General features: G+C 34.9%; 1 protein-coding gene and 1 long non-coding RNA gene across 5 annotated transcripts; one reads left to right on the top strand and one right to left on the bottom strand.

The window, feature by feature from the left end:
- Window positions 1–1,401: 1,401 nt before the first annotated feature.
- Window positions 1,402–13,446, bottom strand: LOC122592846 (myosin-12). Its single transcript, XM_043765163.1, has 40 exons — window positions 13,367–13,446; window positions 13,131–13,259; window positions 12,276–12,419; window positions 12,037–12,182; window positions 11,536–11,692; window positions 11,402–11,460; window positions 11,117–11,276; window positions 10,879–11,028; window positions 10,344–10,480; window positions 10,114–10,260; window positions 9,584–9,685; window positions 9,439–9,496; window positions 9,236–9,337; window positions 9,107–9,144; window positions 8,823–8,949; window positions 8,565–8,732; window positions 8,341–8,472; window positions 8,145–8,251; window positions 7,966–8,026; window positions 7,406–7,583; window positions 7,078–7,283; window positions 6,630–6,749; window positions 6,139–6,237; window positions 5,818–6,033; window positions 5,521–5,660; window positions 4,959–5,060; window positions 4,772–4,880; window positions 4,632–4,697; window positions 4,483–4,542; window positions 4,227–4,397; window positions 3,987–4,142; window positions 3,413–3,619; window positions 3,182–3,331; window positions 3,040–3,110; window positions 2,856–2,955; window positions 2,387–2,443; window positions 2,250–2,306; window positions 2,049–2,129; window positions 1,890–1,972; window positions 1,402–1,793 (listed from the first exon to the last, which is right to left on the bottom strand). The coding sequence occupies exons 1-40, from the start codon at window positions 13,367–13,369 to the stop codon at window positions 1,670–1,672; spliced, it is 4,680 nt and encodes a 1,559-aa protein (XP_043621098.1). The 5' UTR covers window positions 13,370–13,446; the 3' UTR covers window positions 1,402–1,669.
- On the top strand, window positions 1,699–13,994 carry LOC122592847. 4 transcript variants are annotated; one of them, XR_006322770.1, is made up of 9 exons: window positions 1,699–1,788; window positions 4,331–4,406; window positions 7,170–7,254; window positions 8,446–8,723; window positions 8,804–9,216; window positions 10,328–10,520; window positions 12,247–12,335; window positions 12,475–12,539; window positions 13,160–13,994. It is a non-coding gene; the product is annotated as an uncharacterized LOC122592847 (long non-coding RNA). The 4 variants fall into 4 exon arrangements; XR_006322769.1 differs by lacking the exon at window positions 13,160–13,994 and having other exon boundaries at window positions 8,804–8,892; window positions 10,336–10,520; window positions 12,475–13,145; XR_006322768.1 differs by lacking the exon at window positions 13,160–13,994 and having other exon boundaries at window positions 10,336–10,520; window positions 12,475–13,145.
- Window positions 13,995–14,182: the final 188 nt, after the last annotated feature.

Below are 14,182 nucleotides of genomic sequence, written 5' to 3'. Positions count from 1 at the left end.
TTTGTGATTTGGCAAAGTTTCATACACACTCCTTGTACTAATAAAAGTTTCCGACTTTTGTTGACAAAGTTAAATACATTTTCAGGTGCAAAATGATATACTACTAAGTTTTTTTTTTTTTTTTGAAAAGCAAAATATAATATACTTCCAAATGACACTGATAATCTTAAATTACACCATTACCAAATATTAAATCTTGTTTTTTATCTTAAAAGATAAAAGTCTCTACCAAATAGACTAACCTCGTGTTGACAAAATAGAAAGTACATCAAACGAACTAATTATTTAAGTTCAATCTAGACATTTTAGTATATATTTTGGTAAGAATATATTATGATTGGGCCTATTCTCAAATATCTATGTGTTAATTTACTAAGAACGAGCATGGTACCTGCGCAATGTGAGGGCAGTAGTGGGGAAGACGGTCTAGTGGTATCGATGATGAACTATTCGTGGTGGTGGCGGTGTCAAGTGGTGTAGATTGATGTAATTGTGATAGTGGAAATTTTTAGAAAATAAGGGCTTAAAGTGTTAATTATTAAAATAAAGATTTAGAGTGTAAATTAATTCATTAAGGGCTAAACATAAAAATTCAAGGGGAATTCTGATAATTCAAAGATAGAATTACCTAAAATAAAAAGGATGAATTTTTCTTTATAAAGGAATATAGATATAGATGTTCATTTCTTTTTGTATCAAATACTTAGTATATACATAAACGAGTAAACAACAAGTATATTTAATGATTGTTTTTTTTACATTTTATTCGACCTGTCTATTAAATACTTGACATGTAAACAAAAACCAATATGTAGTTATATATTTATGTATTGTAACCCTAAAATAATTTTTTTGTTTGGAGTTACATATAAAAAAATGTCAGTAATTTAAAATTATAAAAGTTTATCTAATTAAAAAGATACTTATAAAAGTATATGAAAATATCATATATTAACAAAAAGAATGTCACCACCATCACTACTAGTCGCCACCGCTATCATAACGCTGAAGCTGTTCCAACTATCGTATTGCACGAGTATCGTATCAGATATAAAAAAACAATAATACGTTTTTAAAAATCTTAAAAGAAATAAAAAATAATTGACCAGAAACAACAGAAAATCAAGTAACTAAAAACAACTTTTATCCATCTCTTACGAGCATAGTGTCCGCGCGTTGCAACGGCTAGAAAATGATGAGATTATAAAAGGGAGACGGTGGTGGAGAGCGAGGTAGGCGGTGGAGAAGGAGAGCAGCGATGGAAGAGGGTGATCGAAAGTCGATGAGAGTGTGTAATGATTAGAGAGAATGGGAAAAAGGATGGTATATAAGGGTATTATATTTAATTAGAAGTATTTAGAGAATAAAAAAATTGATGAATTTAAGAAATTCAATAAGTACAGATATATCTTCGGAAAAAATAAATAAATACTATTTTCTGTTTTCTTTTACAACCATCATCACTTCCAAAATCCACACTTCCAAGATCACTCTGTCACAAATGAAAAAATCAAAAATAAACATACCAACTCATCACCTGAATATTAAATGGAAGAAGAAACAGAAAAAAAAAATCACATCTTTATCACTCATGTCATCCCTCGGATACAAAATGGGATTGGCAAGCACTTAACTACACCGAAATTCTGCCTTTTATAAATGAAATGTTTCAATCAATTTGCTGCAGCAGGAAATGAAAGTCTGATCTCTGACGGAGAATGGGCGGTGGATCGATTTCTGTTAAGTCGATGTCAAGGAACGACTGAGATATTTCTTCCAAAGAGAACGGTATGCTGCATATTTGTCAAATATGTTTTTGTCAGTTATTATCTTGTTGAGTGTGTGTATATATATATATATATATCTTTTATATTTGTTGCGTTAATTACCTGGAATCGACATCGAGCAAGAATGAATTGTTTGGCATGCTGATTGAATCTTCTGCCATTAGTGATCTCATTTTGCTAATTACCTAAATAACATGAAAATGTATGCAATGTAACATTTGAGGGTTATCGAAATAAGTATAAAAAAGTTAGATTCTTTACCTCTTGTGATAATCCTTGGGTTCCGTATTTGTCATCCCAAAACATCGTTCCAATACGATATATTTGTGGAACACTCAGTGCCTACATTAGAGAAATACAAAGTGCAAAAAAAATTTACTTTATCGATAATGTAAATCTTGAAGTCCACTTTTTTTTTTTTTATAATTGTAGTAAAAGTGTGTGTGAGTGTGAGCAAATTACCGGGCAGAGTTCATTCGTGATTTCTTCCATGGACTTTTGAGTCTTTTGGTGTGATACCTGCACAACATATCTGTTAGATTTATTTTTAATCCTTTACCTGGTAAGAATGTTAAATTTGATGGTGTAGAACATCATACCAGTAATGCAACGGCTTGCCTTATGTGTTGTAATTCATCCCATGACGATCCGGTAGACTGTATCATTACAAAATATTTATAATATCTTTTCTTTGGGACTTGTTCTTTGGTATGGGTACAAACAATTTAGAGAGAAGTGGTCTTTCTACTCCCATTTAGTTATAAATGGGTCAATTAAAGGTATGTTTTCTCTTCAATGGGCCAAATGGGTCCAAAGTCATCCAATGTTGTATTTTAAATGCTTTAAACATCAGGATTCATTTTAGTTACAGCTTAAGTTACTACCAATATTATAAGAAAGTCTAGTCATATATGCCACACAAATCATTAATCCAAGTGTTTAAAATGTTGGAAGAAAGATGTTTCTGTCAACTGAACCCAATCTGTACCAACATTATCCGTCTTGACTTTTGACCCACTACATGGCCAGCCCTTTTTGCCACCTTCAGTTTGGAAGAATAGTAGTTACCTGATCGGTTGCCTTCTTGCACCATTGTTCAAGTTCATACAAACCAGACTTTACATATTCTCCATTGCTAAATGAGCAGCATTCCCGCCGAAGCAGTAAGCTGCGATATCAAATTTTAGTTGGCATCTAAGATCTAAGTAGCATTAGTAAAATATATATAAAGTATACAGTAGTGGTGCATTACCTATTGAAGAATTGGACATCTATGAATGAGAATACCTGACTGAAAATCTTCCTTGTAATAATGGAAGGGACCTAAAAGTGATTTGATCAGTGTACATGCTCATTTACAACTAAAGCACAGTAATGGGAGTTTATTTGCTTACATAATTTTCAGATAGAATTCCCAACGTGTTATCCAAGCTGTTAACGATGCTTTGCCAGTGTATCATTGATGCCTGTTGTTTTGCCACAATATTTGAAAGAATATTTCTTGACACCCCTCTTGTTGGTCTGGCCCGTGTAGATCTTGGTGCCTGTTAGTGTGTTTGTAGGTTACTTTCTAGTCTTATTGGAGAATTATTAGCTGACAATCTTTAGTATTTTTGTTTTGTTACCTGTATGCATGAATTCAAAAATGGGCTTATCTCTTTCTTCAAGCTGTCACGGATCATTCCATACAGTTTTTCCACACAAGCTGTTAGATGTTGCTTGAACAGAAGTGCAGGATACTTGGCCTCTATTTTGGATTGTGCACTTGGCTTGCCTTCCATTCCACTATATCCACTGGAGATACCCATGCCCATAGGAGATGTACGGATACCCTGCTAACAAATAATTAGGATTGTAAACTTGAGTGAAGGTTTGCATTTAGAGGTGGCAGTTTTAACCCATTTACTTATGAATGCATAAATTTGGGGGTTGTTCCAAGAAATCTGTCGATCAGATCGGATTTTTACCACGTGTATTCTTAATACATGAAGACCTTTTAAATCATTCCCTTTAAGATTGCTTTTAATAAACATATATAACTTTTGCTCACAAACTAATTATCTATTAAAGTTGAAGTATTTGGACACAAAGTGTTTCAGGTAAATGACCAGGCCCATTCTGATAAATACCAAGATTACCCCTATTTTGTTCTGTTACACCCTTCATTTGTGACACATAAAACACATAAGAAGAGCTTACTTGTGTCATTCGACCAAACAATGTGGTGGGTGAGGCACGATTACGATGTGGAGATTTATAGGGTGAACCACTTGCTTTGATTGTACTTTGTAGGAGGAACAGAAGAGTTGAAGTCGTTGATAGCCAATATGCTAAATCTTTAATGTTATCCTCAGTCTTCATGATATGGAATACTGGATTAGTTTTAATTAAAAAATTATGTGTCCCCAAAAATGGATCAATTAGATTACAGTATAATACCTCTATAGAAGCTCGAATTGAATGAATAATTCTATCAAATATATGTGTCTTCTCTGCCTCAAAAGACCTCCATTGAACTAATGTTTTGTACACAATACATGCAGAAACAGGCCTGGTCTTGTCAAAACGCTTATCTTCCATCAGACACTTGATCAAAACATCATGATTTTCCTGATTGTGGTAAGAATATATAAACTTCATTGGTCTAGTTTGTAGCTTAAAATCTGTGAAATACTTCTAGGTTCTAGTTTCATACCTGCTGCCTGTCTGTTAATGATTTTTGTTTTGTCAGAGAGGACACATTGCTGTCCAACTCCTGCAAATTTAATTTTTTCATCACTCCATTTTTACAATAAATCCTTACAGAAAATTTCCATCAGATTTATTCATCTTTGGTTATATTACCTTTGTCTTTTCTTGCTCTGCATTTGGCGTTTCAAAGTTGTTGATTTCATGACCATTATCCAGACTCTGAAATATTATATAAGATCATTATTGGTTGTCTAACGTCCATCTGTAGTGATAAGCCACATGGTCAAACTAACCTGTAGCTGAGGGAATATCTTTTCTGGGGTGGTTATCTGCTCTACGACCATTTTTTGGCTACGGAGAAGCTCATTCTCCAACTCTAATTCTTTGATCTTGGTTCTGAGCCTGAAAGAAATTGAAAAATTAGGTTCTTAAATAATCTAAAAATTTATCAAGACATTCTTATATATTGTGTGTTCTTACTGTTCAGCTTCTTCATTGAGCTCCTCGTTAGTGGAAGCAACTAATGCTTCCTGACGCAAAACCTGATTTTCTGATTCGAGGTTGGACAAGTTCGCGTCTAACCTGATTATGTGCATATAAGATACAGAGTAAGGATAGAATCATCAGAGATTCCCCGTCTATGCAACTTAGAGGTGCCAATTTCGACCCATACAAACGAATGTGGGTAATGGTTTATCTCTAATGGGTAAAATAAATAAAGCTGGCTTTTAATGAAAGGGTTTGAACATGTCAGCTTGTAATGAAATGGTTTGGACATGTTAGCTTGTAATGAAATGGTTTGAACATGTCAAGCAGGTCAAAACTCGGCCAAAATGTACTTTAATGCATAAAACCTGTTAAATCATTCTTTTATAATTAGATTATGACCATTTATGTTACGTTTTTAATCATATTTGATACTCTACTTAATATAAAAATTCAGATAAGTATTTCAGGTCAACCCGACTGTTTTGACCAAGTACACAACCCGCATACCACACCCATTTTGCCCATGTAATGTAACTTAATGCCCTTTAATCACCTCTCAATGGTCTCCTGAAGTCCAGAGATTTTAGATTGTGATTCCTCCAACTCTTTAAGCCTATCTTTACTCTGATTTTCAACCTCATTGAACTTCAATTCAAATTCTTCAACTCTTTTCTTCAGCTCTGCTATCCCATCCTGCACATAGAAGAATGCTGTAAGGTCTCCAACTATTTATATACGATCTCTTTTTCTAGAAGCCTTCTATAGGCTATCCGTATTTTTATAAATATTTGCGGGCCTCATAAGTAAGATTGTTGGGATGAATGGAATCATAGATATATATTCAAAATACCTCCAGTTTATGATTATAATTTTCCAGTTCCTCCACTTTGGTATTGTCTATGATTGCTACTTCTTTGATGACTGGAGGGGCTTGTTCAATAGCTATTTTTGCCGCTTCCTTTTCATGCAGGATTTGGTTGTGTGCTTCTTCCAGTTTTCCTTGCATTTCTTGCAAAACGTTCTGCAACTTCGCAATTTCTTGTCCTTTTGATTCTTCAAGATCAACCTACATGTAACAGAAACTCAAAAATTTCATTAATTTATTACTTACTTTGGGCTTTCATTATATATATGTGTGTGTGTGTGTGTGTGTGTATGTATGTCTTAGTACCCTCAAATGCTTTTCAAAGTCTAATCTCCATGTCAGCTCTTCAACACGCTTTTCGAGCTTGTCCTTAGCTTCTCTAAGGGCCCCTGCATCTCGTGCAGCCTGTGATTGAAAAAGATGAGTTTTCTCTGCTAGACGTACGTATAACCTGGAGTAGTTAGGTCAATTCTAGATGTGGCTAGATGTTCATTAGGTAATAGGTCAAACATGTTCTGGTTGAAATGACTCATTTTTACCCTCAATCATTTTTGTTTTCTTCAGTTTTCCCCATTTTTCCGATGATTGTTAATGCGTTAGTAATAATTTCAAAAAACATGTGTCAATAATGTTACAATAACCGTCTACATATTAGAATAAATTAAATAAGAGGCCATATGCGTTAAAGATAGACTTCGGGTGGCTTTAAGCATGTTTGACAAGTTCCCAATTTAGCTACTATTTAATGACACGTTTGAGAAACAAACAATTCAAATTAGATAGAAAGATGCACTCACCATCTTCAGCATCCTTAGTTCTTTCCTTGCCACCTTTGATCTCCACAGACATTGAAGCGTTAGAGTTGCTTTCTTTTTATTCTCATAACCAGAACGAGCATGGAATCTCCGCCATTCAGTCTACAAAACAATGAACCAATAGTTATTCAAAAGTCCAGTGTGGTTCTTAAGAAGTTTGTTACGATCCCACATCGGCCAAGTATGGGATTGGTTGGTGGTTTATAAGCCTAGGTGTCCCCTCCTTTGAGCTAGCTTTTGGGAGTGAGACCTACATCTAGCTTGTGGCTTTGATGCGAGCCTATATGGGATGGGTTCGTATCAATAGGTATCAAAATTCATTATTAAAAATGAAGAGTGGTTATTAATTTAAAAAATTCATAATAGCCACTAATGTTTGTCTCTACAAGCAACAAAGTTATGTTTAAAGAAACACAAATTGGTACAATACCTGAACTATAATTGCAGCCTTGTTCCTTCTTCTGCGTCGGTACTCATTTCGTGCTGCCATTGCTCTAAGCCCAGTTTGAATGGATATTGCAGCTTTTTGTATTAGCTTGTATGATGTTCTTGCTGCACCTCCACGAGTATGCTTTTGTATGCGAATAGATGCGGCTTCCTTCCTTAGGTAATCATATAGCTTACGGGCAAGTCTTGCTGTTAGATACGAAGTTTTTCATTTTATAGTTTCAGAGAAAAGTTCTTAAAATTATGGCATATGGTAATGTTGTGAGTCAGTAATGGCTTAATATGTAAAATTTTCAGATGAAAAGAGTTACCTCTCCAGTGCTTTTGCATATTGATTGTGGCCCTTCTAAGGATAATATATTCTTTACGTGTGATATATGTTCGAATTTGCCTTTGAATTCTTCTCGCTGCTGTTGCCAGCACCTCAGCTCTCCGTGCATCTAATTCAGCCATTTGTCCAGCCCTAAGGAAAACTTTGCTTTTTCCAATCTGAGAAATAGATAATTGTATGCTTAAATTTTCTTACCAGATTTCCCAAGATACTGAAACATTTTACCACTTGATAATAATAGTTGGAGGTGACAATTTCGTCACAGTTATCTATGAATGGGTGGATTCAGGTTTCTATATATCTTTAAAGGGTCATAAGCAACCCAAAGTATAATTTTAATGCATAAAACCTCCTATATCATTTATTTATAAAATCAATGAAATAGTTCAACTTTTGTAATCATATCTGACACTCTAATTATCATAAAAACGTGTCTTTGGACTAAATGGTGTTTCAGCTCAACCTTTTCCGACTCACACCAAAATTATCCATTTTAATTTTGGCACCTCTAGTGATTGTAGATAGTTTTATTTTCGGTACCTGATACCCCTTCAGTCCAAATCTATCACAAATTGCTACACATGCTAACTTCTCATCAGACCTGCATACATATTATATAATTTGGTTACTGTCTAATCAATTTTTTTTTCCATAAACACATGAATATGTTTCAGATTGAACATTCTGCCTTATTTATTGTATCTCATTACATATTTTACCCGTTTAAAACATCTGGAGCCAACATTCCGAACCGTTCCAAGAATTCATCAAAAGATCTTTTTGTAGGATAACCTGCGCAGCTTATCCTAATTGCCTCCAGCACACCCTATTATGATTAAATATAAGAACAGATTTCTCTCTACAGATGTTCTAGTTACATTGGTATTATCCTCAAGTTGGTGAAAAGTAACTTACCCCACATCTTAATTGATTCAAAACGTTGTCATTTTCAAATATTCCTGGCTTCAAAACCGTATTAGGTTTTACGCATCTAATGTAATGTGGCTCTGTTGTGCTCAGGGTTTCCATTAGAGATTGTAATTGTTGCTGCATTTTTGGAGCACAATGAAGGATATGATCATATGAGTTTAGGATCTACAAATGAAGAAAGTCCTCACATTATGCAGAGATTTACATACCTTAAAGCGAGTTCCAATGGAAGAGAATTTTGATTGCTTAGATGAATCCTCCAATGGTGGGAAGAGATTTGCTACAAAAGAGCACTTTGAGTCATTTAGCAGAGCTTGAAATTCTGCTACAACGTAATCCTTGTTCTTGTCCAGGAAGTGGTCAGCTTGGTAAGTAACCTATATTGTGTAAGCTTTTAAAGTGAAAAACCAAAATACCACATTATATGTGTACATTATTTGATTAACAGGACATAAAGTTCTGCTTACATCTCCTGCATAATGGTTGATTGTGAAGTTTGTTCTAGACAGTTTTGGCTTGCTGAACCGTTTGTGTGAGGTATATGTCTGGTACATCTTCTGAGCAAATGTCTCGTGTGTTGACTTGGGAAACATACTGCAAATAGGGTAGATAAACCTTTATATTATCAACAAGTTGCGCTACAGTAATAAATCTAGTTTATCCACTCTGAAGTACAATGTAGTACTGTATATCTTCAAGGCTACTCCTGAGATGATATGGTCAGGACATTCAAAGTAGCACAATTACTTACCATGCTTCGTCAAGAAGAGCAATGATACCCCCAGGTTTCTGCATGAATCACAAGTTATAGAAGTTATCTTCTAGGATTCTGTGGCGTTAGCCATGCTAAGTTTTAGTAAGGTAATAATGAAGTCCATACCTTTTCAATTAGATCTAAAACATCTTGATTGTCTACAAATTCCACATAGCTCCAGTTAATTTCCTCCTTTGTGTATTCTTCTTGCTCCATCTTGAACACATGCTGTAAATATTCTTTTCCAAGTTATATACGTAATGGATATAATTCCACTTAATAACAAAAAGGAAGAATCCTTGAAACACGCATACACTTGGCATCATTACCTGATTAAAATGCTGTTGAAGCTTTTCATTTGTCAGGTTAATACATAGCTGCTCAAAACTATTATATTAAAGAAAGTCGTAAGGTTGCATTTTAGAATTTAAGATCTTCTAGTATTTAATATTCACTGAAGTTACCATTATCTACCTGTTAACCTTGAAGCTTTCAAAGCCGTAAATATCAAGGACTCCGATTATGCTTTTTGCAGTAGGATCCTGACCAATTGAATTGTTTATCTTGTCCACAATCCTAGCATAGGTCTTAAATTCAGTATCCAAGCATTCTTTAAGGCGCAGAGGTACCAAAATCGGAGGGTCAGATGGGTTGGGCAATGGGTCAAATAGGTAAATGTATTTAGCGGGTTGAAATGGTTTGAATCAGATCCCGAACACTTTTGTCCAGAAATTGTTTTTCTTCTTATAAATAATTAGTGTGCCAAACATGAATACATATGTTATATTACTTCAATACCAAATTATCAAACAAATGATTTAGTAAATTTATGCATAAATGATACACTTTTAGTGACTGTCAAGCTTTGGCCCAATTGACCCGTTTCCCTTTTATGTAGTTCTTGTTATACTGATTTGAAAAGCTAGAGATAGAACATGACCAGAATTGACCCATTCATCAAGTAAAAGGGTTGAGATTGCCATCTTTAGTTTCAATCTTCTTACCAGTCAAATAGTCTAGAATAAACTGTTTTTGCTAGGGCATCACGACTCAAGGCAGCTGCTGCTGGATCCAATGGTTTGGTAATATTTCCATCAGGAGTCACAATAACACGCTCACATAATGATTGTTCGAGTGCTTTTTCGTCACACCTGGCAAAAAGCATGTTCAAATGAGGTTTGTTTTTCATATGCATCATCATGAAATAATGAATTGCAGTTGATTAGGTTCAAACATGAGGAGCTCTGCTGCTGTACGGAGATGAAAGAGTGACTTGTCATCTTTTACTTTTGAAGAATCAAATTCCTTTCCTTTGATGAAGTCAACATTTCCAAGATGAAGAATTGCAGCTACAACACGGAATATTGCATCCTACAAAAGTTTCTCTTTTAGAAGTTTCTTCTTTACTGAGGTGACAATTTTGACCATTTACTTAGTCATCTTATTTATCTTTAACAGGTTAATAACAAAATAGCGTAAAGGCGAGGTTTCAAATAGGCTGAAACTTGCCTAAAGTGTGTATATAATGCATAAACCTATAAAATCATTTTTTACAAAAAAAAAAAAAGAGAGAGAGAGAGAGAGAGTATATACTGAAATTATGTAGTTTTGTAATCATATTTGTCATGCTAATAATTAGTGAGGTTCGTAAGTGTTTCTGGACAACCCAACCCAACCTGTACCAATGATTACCTATGTTGAACCGCTGCCTGACCGCCCATGTTGCCACCATCTTACATCTTATAATTTTAGTTATTTATATGATTTACCTGTTCGTCCTGGTTGATTCCCACAACATCCATGGCGTTTCGTGTTTCCAAATACTCTCTTCCATCATCTATATTTGCTACTTCATAGCAATTAGTTTGATTCAAGTAGTGAAATGTTCTTGGGTCTCCTAGTTTGAATTTTTTGGCATCCTGAAAGCAATCATTATTATGTCTCAATTACCTTCAATATATATAAACTATGCCCAAACTAGCAAACATTTGCAATAATGCAAATCACCTCAGGGGGTGCTGCACAGAGCATGTAAAAACAATGGTAGTTCCTTTCGGGGTCAGAAACTTGGCAAACTCGTGATCTTTCAAGAAGGTAAGTTCGAACTGCCGCCCCAGATATCTTTCCTTGCTTATCGAATTGAATTTCTACAAATTTACCAAAACGACTGGTACAAACACTCAGTCATGTGAACATTCATGTAAATCAACCCACAATGCTTTTTTATAATTGAACCTACAATACTTTTGATTCACTATGAATATAGATTAAGGTATTATGTTGACTTTTTACCTGGAATTGTTGTTCTTCACGGTTTTGGCATTTCCAAAGGCTTCCAGAACTGGATTGGACTGATAATAATGTCATTAGGCTCTCGTTTAGGTTTTGCCTATGATTTATGAAATTTGAAAATTTTCATCACACACCTCGAGAACTTGTTGCTCAACAGTTCTTCCTTCAGTGCCAGATCTGCCTCCCATGAAAGCAAGATATCTCATCAACATTTTTGTTGTCTCGGTTTTACCTGCTCCACTCTCCCCGCTAACCAAAATGGACTGACTTCCATTCTCGTTGATCATTGCCCTGATGAATTAAAGTTCTGAAAAAGTCATACTCATTCAAAATATTTTGTATTCAGTTATATATAGATTAAACATAGTGCATAGAGAGGGCAAAAAGATGCAGGTGTAATTCATTTGACCTGTTAGATATAGATTACCCTTTTATAGATCCTTTGAATCATTTGGCCCGTTCGAGTTTAAAAAAAAGGACTCCATTTATAGACAAATAGGTTTAAATTGCCGCTTTGTACTTGTTAATGGTCTAGGAGGTATGCAATCAGCAGTGTACCCCCTGTACAAGTCAATGAAATCCCGGACCCGAATAGCACTTAACCCTGTTTAGACAAATCCACCAACACATGGTACCTGTAGCAGTCATCTGCAATGGCAAAAAGATGTGGGCTTAACTCTCCAAAAGTGGCCCCTTTATACTGCTGCATCATGTGAATGTCATACAAATGTGGTAATCTCTGGAAAGGGTTTACTGCTATCAGGATGTTCCCCGTATAAGTCTGTTTGTATCATAAAAATTCTTATATCAGTGCTCATTATCATATTCTTGATGCCAATGTACAGAGCTTGTTGACTTTCGGATTTTGACTTACATATATCTCATTGAGAGAAAACCGAGCGGCAAGATTATAGAGCACTCCTGGCTCATGAAGGTAAGCTAACTTAGTCATGTCATCAACTCCAGCCGGTGGTGCCTCTGTGTCTTTTGGATATATATTTGAGATTTCTGCTTTTATCTGAAAATCATAGAACACAGTGTTCATTAATACTAGTCATTTCCCACAATTACAGGTAGATTTGGTAGCTCCAGAAATTCAAAAGATTCCATGGATAATATGCTGCCGTAGAGTATTAAGGTTGTATCTACTGCAGCATTAACACTTCAACTCTTTGGATCCCATTTATGTTGAGTAGAGGTGGCAGTTTCTACCTATTTACCATGAAACGGGATGGTTTAAGTTGTACCTTACCTCTAACTGGTCAAATGGGCCATTTTAAAGAATTTGTTATAAATCAAATGGTTGAGAATGCTCAAAAGTGACTTGAACCTTTTAAATCATATTGTTCACAAAATTAGGTTGATTTTTGATGTAGTTTCAATAATAGTATAATCATATTTAATACATTAGTTATCAATAATATTCAAGAAAAAGAGACAGATAATGTTTGTAGGTCGATCCGGCTCAACCCATTTTAAAGAGCATCTTTTTTAACTGAACCCATTTAGACCCGTTATCCTACATGCCCATTTTTGTACTATGGTGTGGATCATCAAGAGATGTAAGAAAATGGAGTAGGTGTACAGAAGTCTCCATGTTTCCCTTATTCATGTTGAAACTTATATCCAGAATCGATTGGCATCACCTTTTGGTGTAGTTACTTTAATCATATAACATGAGTTACTGTACAGTATGCAGGATCCAATGAAAGATTTTACAAACACTTACTGTTTTTCCATTTGTGGTAATTATTGTAGCATTGTTGCCTTTGATATCTGTCACCTCTCCGTCGATCCATGCAAGTTCAGGATCTTCTGCCCAAACATGTGATCCAACGATAATATTCACTGGAGTTCCCTGCAACCATCAAACAAGAAATAAAAAAAGGTACACGTTACTATATTTTGATCATAATACTTTCAGACCGGAACATGAACTTCGTGATCATAAAGAAATAATTATACCATCTGTCCAAGACTATGGGATCATTAAACACAAAAGATATACAGAAAGAATTGCAGAAAGAGAAAGAGAGGAAAGAGAGTTTGATGAAATGATGAGTTGGTAGAATGTAGATATAACAAAAAAGTGGGAAAAGAATGTGAAAGAGAATGTTTCAAAGAGAATGGAAAGCACAAGGTGGTGGTGGTGGTAGTAGTGATGGTAACTCAAAAGCAAAAGAAGTAGTAGTCACCCCACCCCCACCCCAACCCCCCAACCTCCTGTCATTTCTTTTTTTAAGTACTATTTAATACTTTAATTATATCATGTATACATGTCATTAATATCTTTTAATATTATACTCCTACAAAGGACTAATAAAATCTGAATGACATTGTCATTTAGAGTTGGCAAAGGGCCTAAAAGGTGTTCAAGGTATTCACATGCATACACCTTGAAGGCCAGGGCGGAACTAGGTGGGATTTAGGGTTGGCCATCGGTCACCTCGAAAAATTTAACGTTAATGTAATATTAGTATAATGTTTAGTTTTGTTTTCTTATTTGTAACTCATGGTGCAGCTTGAAAATTTTATGGCTTTTTATGTACAATACTGTATTTAATTGTAATGTTAGTACTTTTTTTATGTACAATACTGTATTTTACTATGTTGTGGAAGGAGGGGTTAGCTTTTTGAGTTTCACTTTTGATTGTTTATAGTATATTAGTTATATTAAATTGTTGATATATGTTTATTGATGAGTAGGACCCTTTATATCAAGCACGTCGTGCGACTCATCATGGTCTGCATTGGTGATCACACCATGTGTGATCTCATTTG

The sequence above is a fragment of the Erigeron canadensis genome, chromosome 3 (assembly GCF_010389155.1).
Source record: "Erigeron canadensis isolate Cc75 chromosome 3, C_canadensis_v1, whole genome shotgun sequence".
Taxonomy (NCBI): domain Eukaryota; kingdom Viridiplantae; phylum Streptophyta; class Magnoliopsida; order Asterales; family Asteraceae; genus Erigeron; species Erigeron canadensis.
This window is presented reverse-complemented; position numbering and strand designations above follow the sequence as displayed.

Bases quoted from the DNA above. Each gene is read 5' to 3' on its own strand.
- LOC122592846 (XM_043765163.1), bottom strand. The intron at 9,145-9,235 runs GTATGGACTTCA...TGATTCATGCAG, and splicing joins TTTTAGATCTAATTGAAAAG to AAACCTGGGGGTATCATTGC. The intron at 4,398-4,482 runs GTATGAAACTAG...TACCACAATCAG, and splicing joins CATTAACAGACAGGCAGCAG to GAAAATCATGATGTTTTGAT.